At 40.2% G+C, this 25,589-nt stretch overlaps 1 protein-coding gene across 2 annotated transcripts in view; it reads left to right on the forward strand.

Moving 5' to 3' along the window:
- Window positions 1–1,393: 1,393 nt before the first annotated feature.
- RREB1 (ras responsive element binding protein 1) overlaps window positions 1,394–25,589 on the forward strand; it is a 70,316-nt gene continuing 46,120 nt past the window's right edge. For both annotated transcript variants that reach the window (XM_070942524.1, XM_070942523.1), the window contains exons 1-3: window positions 1,394–1,511; window positions 10,562–10,651; window positions 12,790–12,953. In XM_070942524.1, the coding sequence (XP_070798625.1) occupies window positions 1,398–1,511; window positions 10,562–10,651; window positions 12,790–12,953 (368 nt within the window). In that variant the 5' untranslated portion in view covers window positions 1,394–1,397. The remainder of the gene's footprint in view (window positions 1,512–10,561; window positions 10,652–12,789; window positions 12,954–25,589) is intronic.

Consider the following 25,589-nt stretch of genomic DNA (forward strand, 5'->3'; position numbering starts at 1 on the left):
GCCAAACTAAGTCATGTTGTGGCTTAGTGTGAACCTAGGCAATAAATTATCATAGATTTGCTTTAATCTAAAACCCATTCCAAGACTTGGAGATTTATATCAATACTTAATCCAAAGATCCTTGAGAAGATGGATTTGGGGCAGTTTTTAGAAATGAAAAGGCAGATTATTTTGAGTCATTTTCATGTAATTTTAATCATTGATTATTATACCTTGGTTATCAACAGCAGGGAAATTATCTGATCACTTAGACTTCTATATCGCTTCATAATGCTTTATAGTCCTCTCTAGGCGGTTTACAGAGTCAGCATATTGCCCCCAACAATATGATTCCTCCTTTTACCCACCTCAGAAGGTTGGAAGGCTGAATCAATGTTGAACTGGTCAGAACCGAACTCCTGGCAGTCAGTAGAATTAGCCTGCAATGCTGCATTCTGACCACTGTGCCACCACAGCTCATGTAAGGATTCAATGATCCCATTGCTTAGCAACAAAAGTTCCAGTCCCAATTGTGATAGTAAAAAAGTACAATACAGTACTTGCCTTGTGGTTGTTGAAAGGGTTTTAAAATTCATAGGCCCTTGATGGTGAACCTATGGCACGTGTGCCACAGGTGGCACGCGGAGCCATATCTGTGGGCACGCAAGTGTTGCCCTAGCTCAGCTCCAGTGCTCATGCATGCACCGGTCATCTGATTTTCGGGCCTTCTGGGTCTACCAGAAGCCGGGAAACAGGCTGTTTCCGGCCTCCAGAGGGCTTCCGCAGAAGTGGGGAAGGCTGTTTTCGCCCTCCCCAGGCTCCTAGAAAGCCTCTGGAACCTGGGGAGGGTGAAAAAAACAGGCCTACCAGGCCCACCATGGCATCGGATGCCAAAAGTGGGGGTCGGCAGGGGGTTGCGCGTGCATGTGAGGGGGCGGGGCAGGGCGCAGCATTCAATTATGGGTGTGGGCACACACGTGCGCAACCCCCCCACGCTCCCCACGCTTTTGGCACGCGATGGCAAAAAGGTTAGCCATCACTGTCATAGGCTTATTGATATGGAGGGGAAAAAATGAGCAAGAATGCAAGAAGTGTACATGTATTTCACCTAGGGGAAAGATGGGATAAAACATTTTACAATTTAACATTGTAAATAATAATAATAATAAAATCTAATCAATAAAATACTTGCCTTCCCATTCTCCTCATTAGTTTTGTTGCTTCATTCTTAAAGGAAGTGTCATGCAGTACATATAGGCGATCATAGTTTTGAGTTATATGGTTTGGTAAGACACTATACTATATGTATGTCTGTTTATAATTCCAGAGAACAAACTCCAAATCTTAAGCGGTTGTACAGCAGCACCAAGATTCTCAACTGTTTTGAGGGTGCATATTTGCCCTTTCAATACACAGCAATGGCAGCAGTTATGAGCTTGGGAAAGATTGCTGAAAATGGCAGTATGGCATCTCAAAATGTCAAGTCCCCGTCAAAATCTCTTACTCCTAGTCGGATTGGCAGGAGAAACCAGGTAAGGAATAATAATTTATCTTTATTTTTCAGAAGAACACCTCTCCACTCTGCCTCCTCCTGGTTAGCTAAATTCTATCAGTCTTCCCAATTAATGAGAAATGTATATATTGTATATTCAAAAGCCAGTCTGTACATGCCTTCTCATTTATTATGGAGCAGCTCTTGAGACTAAGCATTTGTGAATAAATAGCTTTTGAGCAAATTGGAAATAAATGAACTCCACTAATCATGATTAGTGCAAATGATTACCGTACTAGGTTGGAAAATTGCAGTCAAGCCACACATGCTTTTTATACATGCTCTCATTCCTCCTCTGGTGTTTTCTTGCTCCATTTCCCTTGCTGCTTCCTCTATTGTTCACCTTCCAGGGCTGGAAGGGGAAGCTGTGTGGTTTCTGTTTCCCAGATCTGTTATAGGCAAGTGACTTGACCATCTTCTTGCCTTTTTGGTGGGTTATTATCAGAAAAAAAATGTTTGCAGGGTTTCTTTTATCTATCTGAGCTTTTATTGGGCTACTTTTTGTTGTAAAAGATCACCTATTCATAAGATTGGAAGGGATCTTGGAGGATGAAACTTTGAATGATGTGTTTAGTTGTTAAGCAGCTGTGAAAGCACCTCCAAAATCAAGGTTTCTAATTAGCCAGGCTTGGTAATAAGCAAAATACAAAAACCGAACCATCCTATCTAATCTCCAATTTTTGTAAGGGTTTCAGATGTCTCGGTACCTTCTTCTATGAGAACAAGAAACAATTTAGGAGTAAATTGGCCTGCTTAGGAAAAAAAAATGCTGCAATTTTTAAGGAGTCTTTGAAGCATAACAAACATTTATTGAGAAATCAATGTGACTTGGCAAGGCACATATGTCTTGCCGGTTTCCTAAAGCTGGGGCATAACCAGCATTGGATCACAAGATGTTTTAGATCCTGCAGCATCAGGCTACTAACTATTCTGCAGTGAACTTCAAAGCAGTGTTAAAATGTTGGAGCTATCATGGCTTCTTTGGTTGCCTTAATTAGCACAAATCTCACAGATCTAAGAGAAGAAGAAGAGGCAGAGTGTGGAGAAAGAGTCAAGAGAGGAATCAGCCTGGAGTTGTTATGTTGCCAGAAGCTATCCAACTCCAGTGCCCGTTTGAATTCTGTTAACTCTGATCTTTAACTCTTATCTAATTTAGTGCTGACCTTAGTTGACTAGATTCTTGTGTATAATCTTGAGCATTAAATCTTCTTAATGGGAACTTGATGTATGGTCTCTATGTATGTATGATGTATGGTCCCTATGTATGTAGGCTCACTTGGCCTCTCTTCTAGAGTTCCTCCTCACTATGGATGGGGGTGGCTCTCCTTTCTGTAATCCAAACTTCTCTACAAATTGGGAAAAGTATGGAGTTGCCACAGACAGCAGGAACTGCCCTTGGCAGCTGTATTTATAGGAATGCCTTACAAGGGCATCTCTGCTTCAATGTAATTCATGTTTTCTCCCAGTCAGAAAATGTACAAGAATGACTTAAGATATTAGGCAAGGCTAGAAGTGATGGTACCCTGCTTGGACCACATTTCTTTGTGCAGGATGTTAGCAGAAACTGTGGTTGCATGGAGAAACTAGTAATACAAGGCTTTTGCAGAGGGAGCAATGTTTTGCTGAACATTATACCTGTGCTGACCCAGCCTTCACAAACAATGAGAAACCACTTACTCACGAGTAACACAAACCCCTTTTTTCTTAAAACAGGGTACGAACAGTCTTTATTCACGTTGGATAGACAAAATGAAAAATAATTAGTCATAAATGAAAGTCTTTTCCCAGTCAGGGAGGGACTTGCTAGGATTTACAACTTCTTTTCCCTGAGAGCCGGCTTATTGCCTTCCTCTCCTCTCCTCTCCTCTCCTCTCCTCTCCTCTCCTCTCCTCTCCTCTCCTCTCCTCTCCTCTCCTCTCCTCTCCTCTCCTCTCCTCTCCTCTCCTCCTTCTCCTTCTCTTCTCTACGCATACTCGCATCTGGGAAGGGCCACATCTGTTCCTCCCCCTCACTCACTCAGGTCAGACCTGGAAGACAGCTGCCTTTCCCCCTGGGGGCGGACAAAAAGCCATGGCTCTGTATCTACCTCTGCTTTTGCTTCTGCTTCTGCTTCCTCATCAGAGCCTTCCAAAGGTGCTGAAGCTAGCTCAGGCTCCCTCCCACCCTTCGTCTGAGTCTGCTGCTAGCTTTGCTGGCAGCCGACAGGCACATCAATACCCTAATTTTTACCTAGTCTGCCAAGGTTTGAGGTATGTGTGATAGAGCCATTGGGCTGGACTATATTTCCTTCCCTTTGGTCCTTTGTATAGCACTTTGTTGGAAAAGCAGGAAGAAAGTGGATATGTTTGTGTGAACTTTACTTAGAGCCACTGGCCCTTTAATCACATCAACCCTTTCACTGGGCATTGGATCAAGACAGTAAATGCGACAGGATTAACATAAATACTTGCACTTTAATAAATAAACAAATAAATAATGAATAGGGGCTATGAGTGACTTTCCTATTAATCAAAATAGAAATTGACATTTAAGTAGGTTTGCTGTTTGGATTGGAGTACCTAGAATGGTATAAGCAGATGAGGTTTAGTCGTTATTTTATTTGCTAGTGATCCTTACCACAAAGTTGCTTAGATAGGCAGATGTAGACTATCCGATGGCAATTCCTGCTGCATTGAGAGAGCGCAACATTTTAAAGATTGTGTTGAAGTTTAAACATAACATTCTGAGTGTCTGACACAAGGAAAGAAGATGGTGGGGGAAACTGTTTGATTCCAATCTTATGCTATTGAACTTTATTGCTCGATTTTACTGGGAGGAAGCAGTCCTCCAAGGGAAAGAAATAAAATCTCCATATTCACAGGCAATATACGGTAACTACACTGGAAAGCTGTTGCTTCATGACCTACTTGTAATATTTTGGTTGCCAATGGAGATAGAATCCTGGACCAGATGAATTATTTTGAATACAGTTTGCATTATGCTAGGTTATTTTGTGGGTTAATGTGCTTTTTTTGTTAAATCTTATGGGAGGAAATATTTGAGTTGAAGTTACATGTTGGACTTAACATGTTGAAAATGCTTTTAAATCACTTTGTAACTGGGAGGTGCAATTTTCATTCTTTTATTAGTAAGAGAGGGCAGTGTGGTGGCTCAGTGGTTAAGATGCTGAGCTTGTAAGCTAGAAAGCTGGCAGCCCAAGTTCAAGACCCCTGAGTGCCACACGATGGGGGCGAGTTCTTTTTTCATGTCCCACCTCCTGCTAACCTAGCAACTCAAAAACATGCAAATGTGAGTAGGTAAATAGGTACCACTTTGGTGGGAAAGTAACAGTGCTCCATGATGTTGGACAGCGCTGGCTCAAGGGCCTTAAAACGGAGATGAGCATGAAACCCTATAATCGGCAATGAATAAAATCTGCAGGGACACCTATTAGTAAGAGAGATCCATGTTAGGATGAAGGATCTTAATCCAATTCAGAGAATATGTCCTTTAAAATTATAAATGCTTATTCCCCTCTTTATAGTTGGTTTCATGATGTGAGAGATCAAAAATTCCCAGGGGTGCTTTTTTCCACCTCTATCAGAGGTCACCTAAAAGACATATCAGTCTTCTTATCAAATTGGCTGCTTTTTGCTTGGTGCATTGTTTGAGAGAAGGGTTCCCCCCCCATCAGAAATACTTCAGCCTAGACAAGCAGTTTTGCCACAGTCCAAATTCTTCAGCCAAACTTTAAAAAAAAAAAATCCCAAATACACACGTACACACAAAGTTGTATTAAAACTATTTCATTGTAAACCGAGTCCAAACAGATTCTTCCTTTTAGCTAGCCTGTTTCAGGGTATTGAGCCTGTTCGGTTTATGTCTACCAGCTGAGACACCGGGGGTGGGTGGGTGTGGAAAGCAAAGGAAGCACAGGCCTGGTAGTTGCACGGAGTTGGGCTAATATTAAATCTGAAGTTTTGCCCTAATCAGTTCTGACCGAGTTGCCTTGGTCCATCTTGCTCTTTGCTTTCAAGGTGACTAATAATCACTCTTCGGTAATTTGCTCATTTGAAAGGGGCAGATGTTAGAAAACAAGGCTTCCAAACAATTAATGGCATTGCACAGCCAGGCTTTGTTCAGCAAGGGAGCCATATATTTCACAGGAAAGCCTGCACAAACATATTTCGTCCCCAAATGTTTGTTCTGCTGAGACAATATTTAGCATGGTGGAAGAAGGAGATGCACCTGAAGGTAACTCTGTGAGCCAATTAGAATTTGAAGGTCCCTGAGAAAAACTTTAGTACAGGTAGTCCTTGACTTACAACAGGGCATTTAGTGAACATTCAAAGTTACAATGGCACTGGAAAAAGCGACTTATGACCATTTTTCACATTTACGGCAATTGCAGCAGCCCCATGGTCAGGTGATTTATATTTGGATGCTTGGTATAGGATGTGTTAACAAGTGTTTTAATAGGAACATACGAGCACACAAATTTTGTGTTACTTGAGCCATGCATAAGGAAAATATGGGGTGCTTATCCACCGTGTCACACTTATTTTTTTAAGAGAAAGGCAAAAAGAAGAATTTCATAAATGGAATACTAAAGAAAAATCTGCAGATAGCAAAAACCTTATGTAAATTTATTTTTTAAAAAGGTTGTATGCTCCTGAGTATAAGAAAAAGGTTTAACAGTGAAGTGATACTACAGTTAAGTCATTTTTAAATAGATTTACCTGAAGGATCTGCTGGATATTTTGCTGGTGGAATTTCCAAAATCCAATATAAAATATTCTAACAAAGTTCTTTAAAAGTATGTTCACTTTTTCTGGGAACTTTTTTGAGCTGAATGAATAGTTTGCTGTCTTAGTTTTGATGGGTTTGCTGTAATTTCTGTGAGGAAAAGAACAATTCAGGAACAGCTAAGTACTTAAGTATCTATAAAGCCTTAGGTACAGTCAAAACTCTCCGGAGTCTAAATGTGCTTGATTTACACTCCTGTTTTAATGAATGGTATTCCATGTTCAGATCAGGGGTGCTATTCAGCAGGTTCTTACAGGTTCTGGAGAACTGGTAGTGGAAATTTTGAGTAGTTTGGAGCACCGGCAAATACCACCTCTGGCTGGCCCCAGAGTGGGGTGGGAATGGAGATTTTGCAATATCCTTCCCACAGGAGTGAAGAGGAAATGGGGAATTTGCAGTATCCTTCCCCTGCCATGACCACCAAGCCACGCCCAATGAACCAATAGTTAAAAAATTTGAATTCCACCACTGGTTCAGATGTCTTTGAAAGTAACTTAAAAATATATAGTTGCATTTCCGTGCGTGATGTGGTATACACACTCACACTCATACACATTGCCAAAGACTCAGCTCTTCAGAAAGGTTCTAATGCTGGAAAAGGGTGAAGGAAGGAGGAGACAATCAACAGCAAGGTAGATGGACTCAGTTACAGTGGTGAGGAGAACATCATTGGAAGATTAGAAAAACCAGGTTAGGGTAAATTGACGTAGAGAAAATCTATGTTGTTTGCTAAGAGCCAAATAAGACTTAATGGCACATAATCAATATGTGTATGAATTTATAAACTGTTTTGGTCCACCAACTATTAAGTGGTGTAGATGAAAGGAAATAGCTCAGTAATTTTGCCTTGTAAACTATTAACAAGGATTTTGGCAGGGTTTTGGCTCAGTCTGCAAAAAAATTAACTCTACTGGAGTTAAAATTCAGTGCTGTGCAATTGTAGAGATGTGATATAGAGGCCTAGTGTGTAAAGGAGAAGATTGGGACTTCCTTTAAGTGAACTATCAAGAGTACATCAGAATTTGGTGTTGAAAGAGACTAACAGAGGCTAATTCTGGCTGCACAAGACCAAGGCTTAAGAACAAATGCATATAAAAGCCAGAGTTGAGAGCCACAGCACCAGACAGCACATGCCACTTCTGCAAAAAAACTGAAGAAACCTAGTTAGCTATTGCAAGAAGATTGCACAGATTGACTACAAACTATGACATTGTGAAATAACAACAATGGTGCATTGGAATATCTGCAAGAAATATTGGTGGGACTACAAAATAGACAAAGTAATGGAAAGTAGCTAAAATGTGCTAGAATTCAAAGGGTCACCTGCCACATAATACACCAGATTTAACCACTGATGATAAGAAAGGCAAAAAAAACCCCTCTGGATAGTGGATGTGGCAATACCTGGAGCCAGCAGAATAAGAGAGAACTGGAGAAAATCATGAAATACAATGATGTGCAAATAGAAGTATGACCACAGTGGCAAAAGAAAGCAAAGATAGAACCAACAGTAATAAGTGCAATCTTGGATGCAATCCCAAAACTTCTGGGGCATCCCTTGAACACCTTCAACCTTGACAAAGTTACCATCAATCAATCAGTTGCAAAAGGCTTGGAACAACTTATATCCTGCAACAATACATTTGACAGTACATTTACCAGTACCTGCCTATCTCAGATCCTTGGAAAGGACTTGATTGATGGATAAAAATGTCAAACCCAGACTAAACATCTGGCTGATGAACAACAACAACAATAAAAAAGTTTTAGAGGCAGCGGGAGAATAATTAATTAAAATGCCCCTGGTATTTTGAAGGATTTAAAACTCATGGACATTTACACACACACATATATGTGGAGCAAATTTAAATTATTTAGGATTACATTCTACTAGTATTTTTTTTTCATAATATATCAGGAAGTAATGGACAGTTCATTTCAGAATGCTGGAGACAGTTTAGACTGTTTTTTAAAAGCGTGGACAGAACCTGGGAAAGTTAAAATAAAACTAGATGTGCTATGTATGATAGAATAGTGGATAACTTGACTCTTTAAAGCAGTTTGGCAAGAGAAAATGATTAACTTGTTTCCCGTCTGTCCTTTGACAGAAATGTTGGTGTCTGATTCAATATCCCAAAGGCATCTTGAAAAATACCAATGAATGAATCAGGATGTTCTGGGTAGACACAAATTGTTTTGGTTTCTTGAGCAGTGCCCATCATACCTATAACTAATCGGGAATCATTCTGTTCCCTAGCTGTTTTCTTTGCTTCTTCCCCCAAAACAGCAGGACCAGTTGAAGGTTTCCTTTTTGTTTTTTTTTAACTCTGATTCTAGCTTGCCTTACAAGCTGGGGGTGGGGAGAATGCAGCAATAAATAACAGTAACAGAAAGTAAAATGAAGGGGTTGGCTGTTTCTCTTTAGGACTTCTCTGTGGCTGAGCATTGGTGAGGCTGCTATAGTTCTTTGTTATGCAGAAGTGATGCAAACATCTAATTGAGCAGGCTGTGGGTCCCTAAAGTGCTTTTTGCAAAAGGCAACTGGACTTTCTTGTTGTTGTTGTTTTCCTTTGAAAACGTTTTGCTTCTCATCTAAGAAGCTTCTTCAAACCATGACCTGGATGATTGAGACTCACCATAGACATTTAGTCTATGGGTCCTTTTTTTCATTTTTTAAAAGCAGTGTTTCATGTTTAATGCAAGCATCGTTGTCAAATTTTAATTGGGAAAGCTAAAAAACGGATCAGTTATAATTTTGCTAATCCCCCCCCATGATGTATTACTATACTTTTTTTTTTTTTTTGGTGTTTCCCATCCCATATTCTTATATATAACTTGCTCTGCTCTTAAGGGTTAGATTAGAATGTACAGCAATTTCCTTTTCTCTCTATTGTTTTCAGTTTGGGGTGATTTCTGTTACTGCAGATGGGAAAAACCGAAAGATATCATTGTACTTGATCAGGTTCTAGGAAATCTGCAGATTATATCCCTCATGCTACCCATGATAGACAGAAGAAAATGCTCCTTTCATGCAGCAAGTAGTTTAGGTTGTACATTTTGTAATATCAAGATATTGTGAAAGTTTCCAACATATGTAAGTTTTTTTAAAATATCCCAGGAGTTTCCATTTTTTCTAGCTGGGTGTGGCATTTTGGGTATAGCAAGGAGCTTGTTCGTTCAGGGAATGGGTAGCATGAGGGATATAACCTACCTTTCGCTTTCTCTGACCCTTTCCTCCTGCTGCAGCCTCCACTATGGATGTTTCATTTTCTGGGAAGCTAGGCAAATTTCCAAGCAAAGCCAGAGAACTGCAGTTGTCCATCATTTTTATTTTTGAAGGAAGTTTCTGGGCCCAAGGACATTTCTGCAAGTAAAGGTGATACCGGAGGCCAGTACTTTGCTTTGCAATATGTCATTTTTCACTTGTTTCATTTAAAAATAGATATATTTAAAATATGCAGTATCAGATGGGATAAGGAGGCTAGCAATCAGCAAGAGAGATGTTGGCAGGCACAGTTGCTTCCCCGGGCTCTGTGTTGGTGACCCTGGATTAGACAGCCGCATGAAGGCTAAGACTATTAATACTTTAATATTTGAAACTACAGGCCTTTGTTTATTGCTATTACCTTTATTTATAGTCTCTTTTAAGGTAAAAAATCTTCTAAAATGACTTACAAGCAAGATAAACAAAATAATAATAATACAATAAATATTATTTTACCACAAAGGAACTATAAATTTGTATGATCAGAATAGTAGTTGGCAATGACTCTGTGGGGAGGAAGAGAAGAATCCAGTTGAAAGTCTACTGTGTAGGTTGTTCCTGATTACTGTCATTGAAGAGACAAGGCAGAAAAATTTCCAGCAAGTTTTTCTACAGGATAGCTGATTATAATGATCTTTTGGGATTCATTTTGAGGAATAAAACTGTGCTGGACTTGTGTTCCTCCTCCATAGCTTTTTATAATCTGGTTGGTCAAATCACTTCCATAATTTTAGATGTTATGATGGGACCCTTTCCACACCCTTGGTTGAAAGAACCATCTTTTTTCTTTGATTGTAATATTTTTTTTTTTAAAAAAAGCCTTTTTAATAATATTTTTCCCATGTTAACACTGCAAGAATTCACTATTCATATTGTGAATATGAGGGAGTATCATTGTTACCTCACTGTAACATTTTCTTTGTAAATAACTTGGCTTTTAAATAACATTATGAAAATGTATATTTTTTTAAAAAAAATAGGAAACAAAAGATGAGAAGTCTTCCTACATCTGCCCTCTGTGTGAAAAGATCTGCACTACCCAACATCAGCTGACTATGCATATTCGTCAGGTAAGTTGGTAATTTTACAAGATAATATTTTTAATCTGGAGATCTATCGATAAATTTATAGTAACAAACCCACAATTATGTTGGCTGTCAATGTGTATCCTGAAGCCTCTCCCTCTTCCAGCTGTGAACCATTTTTATTTTAAAGATAGTTATACACAGTCTTTGTCCCTCTGTTGCTATTGCTTCATTCTTCCCCTCTGCCTCTTTTCCTATTGATGCCAGACCAGAAATTTCAGAAAACTGGTGTAGTTTCAACTAGGGTTGGGCTGAAATTTACGTTTTTGGTATTCAGGAATATGTGTGCTTGGATCTATTTCAAATCTTCCCAAAATTTAGGGGAATTCTGTGTCACAGCAATCATAGCTGTTTGCTTTATTCCAAAACATCCTAATTCCTTGGGCATTGGCTGCTATACAGGTAGTCCTCTACTTACAATAGTTCGTTTAGTGAACATTCAAAGTTACAACGGCACAGAAAAAAGTGATTTAGGTCTGTTTTTCACAGTTAATGACCTTTGCAACATCCCAATGGTCATGTGATCACATTTCAGACATTTGGCAACTGGTTCATGTTAATATGACTGTTGCAGTGTCCCGGGATCATGCAATCATCTTTTGCGACCTTCTGATGAGCAAAGTCAACGGGGAAGCCAGATTTACTTAACAATCATATGACTAACTTATCAGTTGCAGTGATTCACTTAACAACTGTGGCAAGAAAGGTCGTAAAATGCGGCAAAATTCACTTAACAAATGTCTCATTTAACAACATAAATTTTGGGCTCAATTGTGGTGGTAAGTCGAGGACTACCTGAATTACCAAAGCTCCCAGCAGATAGTCACAACCAAGTTATGGTTTTGCTTTTTTGCCTCCTTGTTTTTATATACTGAAACTTAGGAAGCTGCTGGTCCAGGAATCCAATTTTTGTAAGCAATGTCTCCTTGATCACTCTAAAATACTCAGCATTTCCCCCAGCTTTAGATCAGACAATACTATGCTTTGCCATCGGTGCATAAGTGTGCATGTTATTTTTCTGCATACATTTTTTTTGAAGGAATATGAAAAGAAGGGAATCAAAATACACAGGTCCATTGAGTTAGGTCTCCAGGTCAAGTGATTTAGCTATAACTATATGGATCAGAAACAAAAATGAGTTAGAAGAAAGAAGAGAAAAATTGGGACATGGTAGCAGGTTAATAATCTTCCCATAACTCCATAACAAAGAAGATGAATGAATATTCATTTATCATAATAGCACGAAGGATAAAAACAGTACTTTTCAGGAGTTCCTATGATTGAATAGCAAAATAGATCTCATAAAAGGCATTGTATTGCCTAGCAGTAGGAAGGAAGGTTAAATGGGAAAACCTATTCTGTGTTTTAAGCTTTACCTTTAGATAGCTATAGGAAATGACCTTTTGGGAGTCTGCTGGCCCAACAGGGACAAACGTATGCATGTGTACACACGTGTGTACAGAATTTTTTTTCATTTGAATTAGTGTTTTTTATATGGATCTTCTGTGAACTGCGAGATAAAATAGAGGCCTTTTTCTTTGGTGATTTGTGGGGGATGAGTAAGAACCATCTACAATTTGTGATGGTCATACCAGGGAAACCTGCCCCGAAAAAGTGCATTTAAGACAGTTATATCTCTGATGTACTCTCAAGACCTTAATGGGAATGAACCCACAGAGTTTGAATTGGCCCATAAACCTCATTTTTCAAGGCCATTAGAGGCATTCCATATAAGCATGTGGTACAGCCCATTCTATTTCCTTTTGGTAATCATCTCAGTAACTTTTCTGAATGTTTCCTGGTTCAGAACAGAAATTAGTTATGCAATCTTTATGCAACATTCCAAAGGGGAAGAAAAGCTGTTTATCGATGCTTTATATGGTGATCAATTCAAGATGTAAAAAAAACAACCCATATATTTCCCCCAATTTTTGCCTTTTTTCCTCCCCTGCTTCCTGCGATGTATTTTATTTTTAGGCTGAGTGATAACTGGAATGATTACCTCATGCTAACTTGAGTCTGTTGCATTGAACCTTCTTAGAACGATGATGGTTGCAATTGACTAGTATGTCCTTGACCCTGAACAAGAAGAACTCAAAAGAAAAATCTGTTGCTTCCCTTAGCATAACACTGACACTGGAGGAACAGACCATTCCTGCAGCATCTGTGGAAAGTCTTTGAGCTCTGCAAGCTCCCTCGATCGCCACATGCTAGTGCATTCTGGGGAGAGGCCTTATAAATGCTCAGTATGCGATCAGTCCTTCACCACCAATGGAAACATGCACAGGTGAGAGCCAGGAATGAGATGACAGCATGCAAAAGGGTGATCAATATGTATGTTTGGAAGATTGTTTACAGCATGTCCTATTCCCTTTCAGGGCTATAATCCAATGTGTCTCTTTTTAGCATGTATGGTCATCTGACAGCAGTTCCTTCCAGTGCATGATCAATTGCTTTAGTATGTCCTCTTGTTGGAACAGCTTATGGGAAGATGGGACTTAATTAAGTCTTGTATACATAAACATTCCAAACCAAAGCCTTCTCTTTTTAATGGAGACATTGGAGCAGTGGTGGGTTGCTACCGGTTTGCACCGGTTCAGGCGAACCTGTAGCAGTGGCGGTGGGAGGCTCCACCCACCCGCCCGGATGCTTCTGCGCATGCATGAGCGAACCGGTAGCAACGGGATTTGGGAACCCGCCCCTGCATTGGAGGCCATTTCTCAGTGTAGATTTGCCTTTATTTCTGTCCCAAACTACTGGCCCAGCCTGAGCTTATTAAATACTGCTGAACATAACAATCTTTGCCAAAGACTCAGAAATGCTTGAAAAAACACTCCCTCAGTGGAATATAAGTTGCACTGATCAGTTTTATCTTATCAAAATTCTTCCTAATGTCATTAAAGTTTGATAGGTAGAAGAAAACAAATGTATCCTAATGAAGGAAATTCATTCATTTTATCTTTCAATACAGGTAGTCTTTGACTTACAACCATTCGTTTAGTGACTGTTTGAAGTTACAGCGGCACTTTAAAAACTGGTTTATGAATGTTTTTCACATTTACCACCGTTGCAGCATAGCCAGAGTCATGGATTCAAAATTCATATGCTTGGCAATTGGCATGTGTCAGTGTCACTGGGTCATGTGACCACTTTTTGTGACTTGACAAAGTCAATGGGGAAACCAGATTCACTTAATAATGTTACTCACTTAACCGCTGCTTTGAAGCACTTAACTGTGGCAAGTAAAATGGGCCAAAATTCACTTACCAAGTGTCTTGTTTAGCAACAGAACTTTGGGGTTCAATTGTGACTGTAAGTCAAGGATTATCTGTATAAATTTATGTATAAGCATATTCATGTTTTCTTTTTGAGACAACCCAAAGGTGAGGGAGGGAGGCAGGCAGGTGCCAAGATTTTCAAACCTCTTCTAAATAAACCTACAGTGCTATTGTCAGGGACAATCTCATTCTGATTTACTGATTCATTTAATCTAATATGCATTCTGTGAACCGTGTATCTGAGAGATTACACCTGTCAGGTAATTTGTTCTTTTAAAAGCGCCACTGTAGAAAGAAATGATATAGTTGTGAAACAAACAGCAAGCTTAACAGACTGTATCTTTTCAGTGTGATTTTTTTCCATTATGGTAGAAAGAATGGAAATGATGTGTTTTCATTTTCCCAAACAGCCAACGTAGAACCAAGCGTTTTAATAAAGCCCTGTTTAGAGTTAATTAGGTCATAATATCTTCTACATAATCATAGGTCTGCATTGAGTGTGAGGATTTACTGTATTTTTTGTACTATAAGGCGCTCCAGACCATAAGACGCACCTAGCTTTTGGGGAGGAAAACAAGAAAAAAAATCTGCCTCTGCTTCCCAGCAATTTGCCTCCTAACAGCAAACAGCCTGGTCAGCTTCAGCACAGTCTGATTTAGCACCAGTATCTGATTGGCGGTTGAATCGGCCTTCCAGAATACAGCTGATCAGCTGTTCCAGGCTGTGGGGATCGCTGCTGCGCATTGCTATCGCTGCCACCTATCACCACCTCCATGTGCCTCATTTTCAGCCTCTGCACGTCCCAGTTTCGGCTTCCGTGTGCCCCATTTTCATCCCGTTCCAGGTGGCGGGGATTGCCACTGCCTATCGCTGCTGAAGGGAGGCGGCAATCCCCGCCACCTGGAATGGGCTGAAAACGGGACAAGCAGAGGCTGAAAATGGAGTGCCCGGAGGCCGAAAATGGGGCGTGTGGAGGCGGTGATAGGCGATGGGTGGCAACGATCCCTGCAGCCTGGAACAGCTGACTGGCGGTATTCGCCAGCGGGTGGGCGGGGCTTTGGCAACATTCGCTCTATAAGGCGCACAGACATTTCCATCCACTTTTTTGGGGGGGGGGAAGTGTTTCTTATAGTGCAAAAAATATGGTATATTCATCTGTATCTAGACCTTTGGCCAAAAAAATCAGAAGACAGTGTTGTGTAGTAGTTAAATGGTGGATTAGAAGCAAGAAAAGAAAACCCCTTAGGCATGGAAATCAACTGGATGCCCTTGGGCCACTCCCTCCCTCTCAGCACTAAATCAACATAAAGTTGTGTGACAAGCTGACTCAAAAACAACCCCCTTGTTGCATCACACATTGATAAGCTTTATTATAAGATCAAGGCAGCCCTGTGCAAAGCAAGCAAAGCCAACAATTATGTGGGACAAGCTTAATTTTTTAGTATAAAAAAATAGCTATATTTTTCTTGCTGCTCCATAAAACATTTGCCTGTGGATGGGATGCCTGGTTTGTTACAACAGAGATGCCTATTGCGTTGTCTTTTTATGGTTAATGGTAGCTTTGGGTAAAAGTGGGGTTTAAATAAGGAGTCTCATAAACTGCTAACCGCTTGTGTGGTCTATATTAATACTGTATCTTGGGCCTCTCATGAAAGGTAAGCTTCAAAAACACAATTGTTACAGGCACTAAGTATACAACAGAAATGAAAACTTTGCAAGATTCTCCATTTTATGGTATATAACAAATAACAAATTCAAAGCTAAGTATTTTAGTATTTTTTTTAACAGTGATTTTAGAACTGAAGATATTTTTACAAGTGAAATGTTTGGTGTATGTTACGGTAGAATGATGTAGTAGGGCAAAGCCTACTGAAATCTCCATTGCACAGCTATTGGCTAAAAAGAAGATAGATAACTTCAACGTCTCATTAATCTGCTTCCTCTAGTGGGGAAGATCAGGGGGGTCTGCAAACTTGGCAGCTTTAAGACTTGTACTGGCTGAGGAATTCTGGGAGTTGAAGTCCACAGATTTTAGAGTTGCCAAATATGAAAAATACTGCTGCAGAGGAACATGGTTTGGTGAAGGAATATGCAAAACTTTGTGTATATGCACAGACACTGGTATTCCTTTTTCCATACTTTGCTGGCATGTTTTCAATTGTGACTACTCATAGATATGTACATCTTGTACATATCTACGGACTATTTCCCAAGGTACAAAACCTGACATCTTTCTGCTAAGAAAGCATAAGCAGACATTTTTGAATTGGACTAAGACTCTATCAAATTCAACTCCCCCTCCATCCCTCCAGTGGTGGTCAGCCTAGTAAGGCAGAAGTATCTTCTGTTTGTCTAGTTACCTGATAATCAGAGTTGTACTGCTCTGCTCTTCACAAGGACATTCTGTTCAGCTTCACAAGACTAATAACTATTGTTGACAAATTTGTCTAGTCTTTTCTAAAGCTGCCTAAGGTCACCCTTATTGTGTACTCTTTCAGAAAGCAAATTGCAGTGCTGCAGCTATTCCAATTTAACACATTGGTACTGACCTAAAAAACCCTAAATGATTTTGAACCAAGTTCTCAATAGAAGTGATACATCTGCATATATTTGCCTTTGCCTTAAAATAAGCATCCTAGACTCTATTCTTTGGCTGGGTTGTGACAAGAGTTAGACTGATGAATGCCAGGGATAAGGTCATTTTTCAGATTGGCTGCATGGTCCTAGAATATCCTCTTAAAGGCAGTCCATCTATCTGTTCTTTCTAATCGTCCTTGGCAGTTAATTTTCCTGCATTTGAGATGCTTAGAAACTTCTTTATTTGCTAGTCTTTAATTCTTTTTTTTAATCGTTTAAAGGGCGCTTAACTGATTTGCTGTAGCTCCCCTTAGTAAAGGGAGATTATAAAATCTGCAAAATAATACTTGTTCTCTGATTACATCTAACAACCTTGTGACAAATTCTAGCTTGACAAAGCATTTCAATGAATGTCCTCCTACTTCTGTTTTAGCTCTGTTGAAATGAACTGCAGGCTTAAGAGATTCAAGGGAGGCAGTCCTGTTGACGAGTAACAAGTAGTGTAGCTCAAGAGACAGCATGTATGAAATTTATGTTGGCAACACTTGAGCATGCTTCTCCTTTGCAGGGCGGCAGAATCACGTAACTCAAAATATTTATATTTGATCCCTGAAGCAAGCCTGGCCGAACAGGTTTTTGAAGTGCTTGCTAACTTGCTTGACATATCAAGCCATTCATGTTGGAATTTAGGTGTCCATTGCACTATGCATTTCTTGATCGTATGGGAGGAATTAGGCAATTTTCTGCAAGGCAATGATTCCTGTTTAGGAAAATGTGGATTGTGAGTAGTATATAGGTTAAAAACTATTTCCTATGTTGCTTTTCCCATCTCTGTGTGACCATCTCTTAGATACCTGCTAAATAAAAGAGGTAGCTTAAAGATGAGAATGCAGTTACCCTTTTAATTTCCTAGCCAGATTGAATATTCAGTTAGGTCCTTTCACTGTTCTAACTTACTGAGATGTAGAGTGAATTTTCTAAATTGATCTCCCTACCTTCCATCTGTTAAGCCTTGGAGGGCTTGTGCTGTACAGGATCAATCAGGTTCAGAATGCAAATTTACAGAAGATATCCATTGACAAAAGTTAGGTTTTTGTTTTTTTTACCGAGGATGCATTTTGTTCCTTAGTCAAAAACGAATGGCAGAAAATCTCTCCCCTGAAAAAGCAATGTCAAGCAAAGGAGGGGCCTTTTCACGATATTCTATGTTGAATTATATCTGGAAGAGTCTGTTTGTCTTGGTGCACTTTTAAGGAAACATCTTGAAATTACATTTCCTAAATGGCATTTTATAGTATCTTCATGTGCACGTTTCAGATTATCTTTTTCTCCAGTTTCAGTTCCAGCTTGGAACTGATTGATTTACAGCAGGGGTGTTCAACCTTGGCAACTTTAATACTTGTGGATTTCAACTCCACAAGACGGCCAGCTAGGGAATTCTGGGAATTGAAGTCCACAAGTTTTAAAGTTGGACCCCTCTGGTTTACAGATTGAAGATACTTTTTTCTGACGATACAGGTAGTCCTAGATTTATAACAGTTCATTTAGTGACTATTGAAAGTTACAAAGGCAGTGAAAAAAGTGATTTATGACTATTTTTCACATTTACAACCGTTGCAGCATCCCCAGGTTCACATGATCAAAATTCAGACGCTTGGCAACTGATGCATACTTATGACAGTTGTATTGTCCTGGAGTCACATCATCAACTTTTGCGACTTTCTGTCAAGCAAAGACAATGGGGAATCCAGATTCACTTAATAGCAATGTTACTAACTTATGAACTGCAGTAATTCACTTAACAACTGTGGCAGGAAAGGTCATAAAATAGGGCAAAACTCACTTAACAAATCTCTCACTTGACAACATAAATTGTAATCATAAGTCTACCTGTACTTTCCTTTTTCTCAGGAAGTCACCCAGAGTTGGTGTTAATTTTCGGCATTCCAGCTGCTAAGAGTGGCAAGATCTACATGTTAGGATCACAGATAATCCTTGGTTTTATGTCCACTTGTTCTATACAGTGATGCTGAAAAAATGGACATATGACCTATCCTCCAGGTTTTGGCCATTGCAGTACCTCTGCAGTTATGTGATCACAGTCTGGGTGCTTGAGAGCCTGGCTCATTATTATAACATTACAGGGAGATATTTGGGATCTTCCCTGGCTTCCAACAAGGAAAATCAATGGGAAAGCCAGCAGGGAAGGTCACCGGTCATTCCCACTTCTTTTCTTGCCTGCAGGACCCTTTCAGCCCTCCCAGGCCTTTTCCCAATTCACACCAGTCCCTTCAGGCTTTCGCTGACCCACTCCAACCCTCCCTTTCACACACACCCATTCTCCACCCCCACAGCAACCTTGTCTCCCTCTTCTTTCTGCCTAATGACCTATATATCCTGTGATTACAAAGGCAACTGGGATTGCCGTTGCTAAGCAATGCAGCACATTTTAGAGTACATCACTTAGGGATGGCAATCCCAGCCCCAATTGCTGTCGTAACCCGAGGACTACCTGTACCTTAATTACATGTGCTCCGTAGTTCAGAGTACTTTTCAATCTGATCCCTATACATGCAATACGATATTGGGTACTTCTGGTTCACGTCTTCATTAATTTCCCAATCATTATGGAGCAGCAGAAAGTTGTGATTAGTATCTTCTTTCCGATAGGCAAAATAATAAGCTGTTCTGTTTGAAACAAATGAAGCAAGAAATCTCCTAATCTAATTCTGAGAAGTCTCTTTCCAATTCAGAAGAATTCTTACGAGTTTCTGCTGAGTTAAATGAGTGACCTTTTCTTATTTAAGGCACTTAAAATCTCCCAATGTTTTCAAACCCACCCTATGTTGTAAAGTGAGACCATCCTGTTCAGGTTGATAGAAATATCAATATTTGGGGGAAAAAAGCTTTAGTTTGTGCTGGGAGAAGAAAAGAGCTGTACAATGCACTGAAAAAAATAGGCACCACAAGGGAAACACTAGTTGCCAGGTAAACAAAATTGATTTTATGATGGAATACAGGAAGTTCTTAACTTACAACCACAATTGAGCCCCAAATTACTATTGCTAAGCAAGTGGTTGTTAGGTGAGTTTTGCCCCATTTTTCAGCCTTTTTCTGCCACAGTCATTAAGTGAATCACTGCAGTTGTTAATTGAATCTGACTTCCCCATTTGCTTTGCTTGTTCGGAGCCAGCTGGGAAGGTTACAAATGGTGATCACATGATCCTAGGCCAGGGATCTGCAACCTTAAACACTCAAAGAGCCATTTGGACCCGTTTCCCACAGAAAAGAAAACACAGGAAGCCACAAAACCTCGGTGGGTGTGGCCAACTCCAGATCACTCACTTTCACCAGTCACATGACCCCCCCCTCCATGCCTACCCAGCTGGTCATTAAGGCAGAGAACCAGTTGTTAAAAAACAACAAGGAACCACAAAACCTTTTGACATCTCTCTCTCTCTCTCCCCCCTTTCTTCTGCCTTTCCGTATCTCTCTGTCTCCCCCCGCCGCTTCTCCATCCCCTGCCGTCGCCCTTACCTTCTCAGGCCAGGTGAGGAGTGACTGGGAGGGGAGGGCGAGAGGTGGAGCCAGCCAGTGGTGGGATCATCCAACAGGGAGCCACAGCAGAGGGCCCAAAGAGCCGCATGCGGCTCTGGAGCAGCAGGTTGAAGACACCTGTCCTAGGATATGCATGCCGGGGGAGCAAGTGCATGAATTTTGATCACATGACCATGGAGATGCTACAACAGTTATAAGCATGAAAATCGGTCATAAGTCATTGTTTTCAATTCCTTGTAACTTTGAATGGTCACTAAGCAAATGGTTGTAAATAGACAACTAACTGTCTGTTAGTTTAAAGACGTTTATGCACAAGGGTGCTTTCTTTGCTAGTGCTGCTGCTGGAGGGGAGATATATTTAATAGTAGAAATTGGTTATTATGAGATAATAATAACCTCTCTTCTTGGTGGTGGCCCCTTTTCTATAGAATGTTATTCCCCCGGGGTACAATTGGCCCCCAGTTGTCTTTTTCAAAAGACATAAAATGTGGTTTTGTCATTGGTTTTTTATGTAGTGGATTTTTAAATATTGCAAGCTGACTCGAGTCACCTATGTGTAAGTTGGGCAGCTATATAAATTTCTTTAATAAATAAATACTTGAACCTGCCTTATTTATGTCATATTCGATCTCTGATCTGTATGTCAGCTATCAAACTCAACTACGTTGGTACCCATCATTAATTGGTTCCGGGAGGCATGATGAGTACCAAAAATGTTGAAACATATTTTTCCTGTAAGGAAAAATGTAGTGAGTCACAAGGCAGACGACACCGATGACTTCTAGTTTGGAATAAGGTGGCTTTTGAAAATCAAAGCAATAGTTTTGATTGTTTTCGCTTGGAAGTCACCAAGTAACCAAAAAACCCCAAGTATTCAGCTGCCACCACCATGGAGTGGTTGGATGCTTTGTTAGACTGCAAATAAAAGCCGATGAGAAGCTGCACTGGATTCCTAAACCCTTAGAACAAGAAAATGTGCATCATTTAACATTATTTTGTACTCCTGATATCAGTGGTATCTTTCCATCATGATACTATATTAAATTGTCCCAGAGGCTTTGGCCGTACATTAACAGGCCATTAATGAGAAGGTGTGGAAATCTGTTAACTTGCAGGTAGCAGAGTGAGGTCCTTCTGGGGATTACTGACTGTCAGCCAGGATAAAATGTACAATACTGCATATGCATCTGTCAAAACTGCTATCAGCTGTGGATAAAGATACTAGGTTTTACTTAGAAAAAGTGCTTTTCAAAAATCACTCTGTTTTGCAGTGAGGAGGGAGACTGGGATCTCTCACGTACCTTCTCTTGACTAGCTGGAATACTTCCTCACTGTGCATATTTTCAAGTGTCCTGTTTTGTGGTTGGTGGCTTACTAGTCCCATTTACAAAGACTCTGCCAATCTAAGATGGAATGAGTGAGGTTGTGGATGCAGGTTTTAACACGCATTTTAATAAAGTGCTGCCATATTGAACCAGTTTCTTTTCTGTTTTAGATTTCTTTCAAAGAAATAAGTCCTTCACATGCAACGGGGGTGTCAAACTCGATTTCATTGAGGGCCACATCAGGGTTTTGTTTGACCTTGGGGGGGCGGTTGGGGGGGCATGGCCAGCATGACGTCACTCGTGTCAGGGGATACCTGTGGTGGCCCGAGCACTCTGCCAGCGAAAATGGGCTCTCAAGCTCCATTTTCAGCTGTGACAGCCTCCTGCAACCCTCTGCTAGTGAAAACGGAGCTTGAGGGGCCACATGTGGCCCTCCTGAGCTCTGTTTTTGCTGGCAGAGGCACCACGGGCCGGTCCTTTGTTGTTTCCAGGGCGGGCCCGCAGGCCCTATCTAAACATCCCATGGGCCGAATTCGGCCCCCAGGCCTGGAGTTTGACACCCCTGACATACAATGATGTTCTGAAGATGGTACTGTTAACAACAGATACATCTTGCTCATCTTTTTCTGATTTTCTTTCTTAATATTGAGCATCATATATTCAGGGTCACAGCCTACTGTGAGGTTTTTCTTTGGGTTGCTGCATTGCAGTGAGTGGGAATAACCCAAGAATTAAAATATGTTCTTAGGTTGCTCCCTTTCATTTCAGTGGGACTTCTACAGAGGAATTTCCTTGTGCGTGTTCTGCTCTTGGGTTTCTGTTGAATTACTCAGTGTTGCCATCCTGCTTCCAAGAATTTAATTTTGGTTATTACATCAATTCTAGAGAACTGATCTTGAACAAATTAGCATTTAATAGGGGGTTCTGTGTGCTTCACATGGGATGCTTGTCACACTGTAGGTTGGCTGATGCACAGCTATTTATCTCTTTTCATATTGCTTGTTATCCTTTTTTTCTTACGTCTTATTAAATGAATGGTCTCTTTGCTTTGGAGTACTTAGTGTTAGAGATTTGTTTCAGACTTCATAGGGAGGAGTAGGTCCAGAAGTGAAGGATCTTGCCGTGTCTGTAACAGAGAATATTGATTTTTCCATCACATTCCTGCTTGCTTTGGTATTTTTAGAGAATTTTTATTTGATCACCGTGAGATTTTTTAATCTGATCATGGTTTGGCTGTGCTGGAGCTAGAGGAAAACCCGTAAAGTAGGGCTGTGCACACTTCGAAAATGATTTGGAAGTACCGTAGCCTTTTGAACTTTCTATAAACACAGCACCTCTCTGTTTACGAAAGCAGCTGGTCTTTCTCCAGGTTACTGAAGAAGCCTGAAAACAAGATGTGCCTTCTCTAATTATAATAGGTCAGCTGCTTATAGCAGCCACATCTTTTTCCAGGCTTGTACAAGCAGCCTGTAAAAACAAATTGGCTGCCTTGGTGAATAGCAGAGATTTTATTCTGCTATATAAGCTGTGCTCATGTTAAGTTCAACCATTTCTTCTAGAAGATCATCCTCCTAGGTCAAACCATGCAGTGTAATTTACTAGTCAGAAATTTGAAAGCGGGGAAGGTATTAGCTGAAGGGATTCTGCTGCCAATGTTAAGAATTTTGGCAGCTATTCTTTTCCCAGAATGGGTACAAGCAGATGGATGATGATGATGATATCTTTATGCTATCCATCATTATGTTGGATGCATGTAGTTTTATACTTGGAGCAGATTTTGCTTATAGGCTTATTTCTCAGTTCTGTACAGGTAATCATCGACTTAAAAAGGTAAAGGTTCCTCTCGCACATATGTGCTAGTCGTTCCCGACTCTAGGGGGCAGTGCTCATCTCTGTTTCAAAGCCGAAGAGCCAGCGCTGTCCGAAGACGTCTCCATGGTCATGTGGCCGGCATGACTAAACGCCGAAGGCACACAGAATGCTGTTACCTTCCCACCAAAGGTGGCCCTATTTTTCTACTTGCATTTTTCACGTGCTTTCGAACTGCTAGGTTGGCAGAAGCTGGGACAAATAATGGGAGCTCACTCCGTTACATGGCATTAGGGATTCAAACTGCCGAACTGCCAACCTTTCTGATCGACAAGCTCAGCTTCTTAGCCACTAAGCCACTGCGGCCCACATACTTACCGCAGTTCATTTAATGACTGTCCCAAGTTAACAACAGCACTGGAAAAAGTGACTTAAGACCATTTTTCACACTTATGACACTTGACCATCCCCATGGTCACATGATCAAAATTTAGACACTTGGCAACTGTCTCATATTTGTGATGGTTCCAGTGTCCCGGGGGGGGGGGGAGGGGGTTCACTTCCCCTTTTGCGACCTTTTGACAAGCAAAGTTAAATGGGGAAGCCAGATTCACTTAACAAATGGGTTACTAATTTAACAACTGTAATGACTCACTTAACAATTGTGGCAAGAAAGTTGATAAAATGGGGCAAAACCCACTTAGCAAATGTCTCTTAACAACATAAATTTTGGGCTCAGTTGTGGTCGTAAGTCAAGGACTACCTGTATAGAGAAATTCCTGGACTTATATAACCTCCTTTCAAAGATTCCTAGATTTGATGTCTGATATCTTTCACTTGTTGGTTACTTGAATCTTTTAACTGAGAAAACTGCTGCTTGAGATGCTGAGAAAATCATCTGACCTGATACAGGGGAATTTTCTCAGCATCTTGTGTTTCATATTCGATCTGAGAGATGGGGAAAATCTGTTTGCATATAGAAAACTGTATGTGCTAGGAAGGGGTGTGACATCATGAGATATCACAGCATGCACAGACTGGCCTTTTGTTATTTCAGCGCAAGCTTTTACTTGCACCTTTAACCGTTTCAGTTGTGTAAACTACTCTTTTTTTTTTCTTTTCAAAATTGCTCCATTCTGGCCCACATTACATCTTCCAAGGGTTTTGATCTTAAATCTGAATATTGATTATTTGCAAGTGAGTGATGGTATGTATCTGCTAAAGTAGGGTCAAAGAAGGCAGTAATGGAAAATCCAGATATGGAATAAAAATGAAATGATTTTGGCGTTTGAATGGGTGCGCTAACCCAAGTACAGAGCATGTGAATAGCTGCAAGGCAGTTGGTGTTCATTTCAAGCCCTTCTCATCAGAATCCTAACAATGTCAGTTTACAGTTTTCAAGGTTGTAGAGATAAGCTTGCAGGCCTGGTGCTGATTTCAGATGAAAAGCGGAGCACACTAGTAAAGATGCACAAATATCCTCTGGTCCTTTTTAAATAGACAACCAAGTCCAGCTAATCTAAATTCCTTTTCTAAGGATAGCATGTTTTGCTTGACATTTTACTGACACTTTTTTGGGGGTGGGGTGGGTGGGGTTCATTTTTTCCTCTCAGAAATTCACTTTCATCATGGCTTTTCGTTTGATCTCATTTAAAGAAGACATTTTTGGAAAAAGATTATATTATTCACCAGTTATCATCAGTACTCTGAACATATTTATAACTGATGCTCCAATTTATTTTCTATTTGATTGTTTTTATATCCTTTATGTGCCTTTCCTTAGTGATGTGTGTGTATCTATGTTCATGGAGGGGAGAGAGGGGCTGGCCAACTTGATAAAGGGTCATCAGATTGGGATTTGAATATTCTGAATATTCTATAATGTAACACCTTGAGTATTATACTACACTGATCTTACATTAGCATCAAAACTATATTTAGCGTGAAATATACAAGTATGTTAACTGTTGTTTATGATTACTTTGGCACTTCCCTTATTGAGTTATTATTTATTTATTTATTCATTCATTTATTTATTCATTCATTCATTCATTCATTCATTCATTCATTCATTCATTCATTTATTTAATTGGACTTATATGCCGCCCTATCTCTGCAGGACTCAGGGCGGCTCACAACAATAATAAGTTATCCCAGTTTTCTGTAAGTTAAAATTTCTTAGATTGTGCGCTGTGCTTGAGAGCCTTATATTTTGTCTTCTTCCCTTTTCAGCACTTTATTCATAGCATAATTTTTGTGGCTTGCATTTCTCCACCACTTCTTAAAATCCAGCTTCAAACACTAGGTGTAGGCCTGTTTGGTAAAAATCTGACGATTTGCATGTGCTTAAAGAACATTGCCCCAAATAAGCATACT

This window comes from Pituophis catenifer, unplaced genomic scaffold, assembly GCF_029215685.1.
Source record: "Pituophis catenifer annectens isolate HBS135680 unplaced genomic scaffold, rPitCat1.0.hap2 SCAF_3, whole genome shotgun sequence".
In the NCBI taxonomy this organism is placed as follows: Eukaryota; Metazoa; Chordata; class Lepidosauria; order Squamata; family Colubridae; genus Pituophis; species Pituophis catenifer.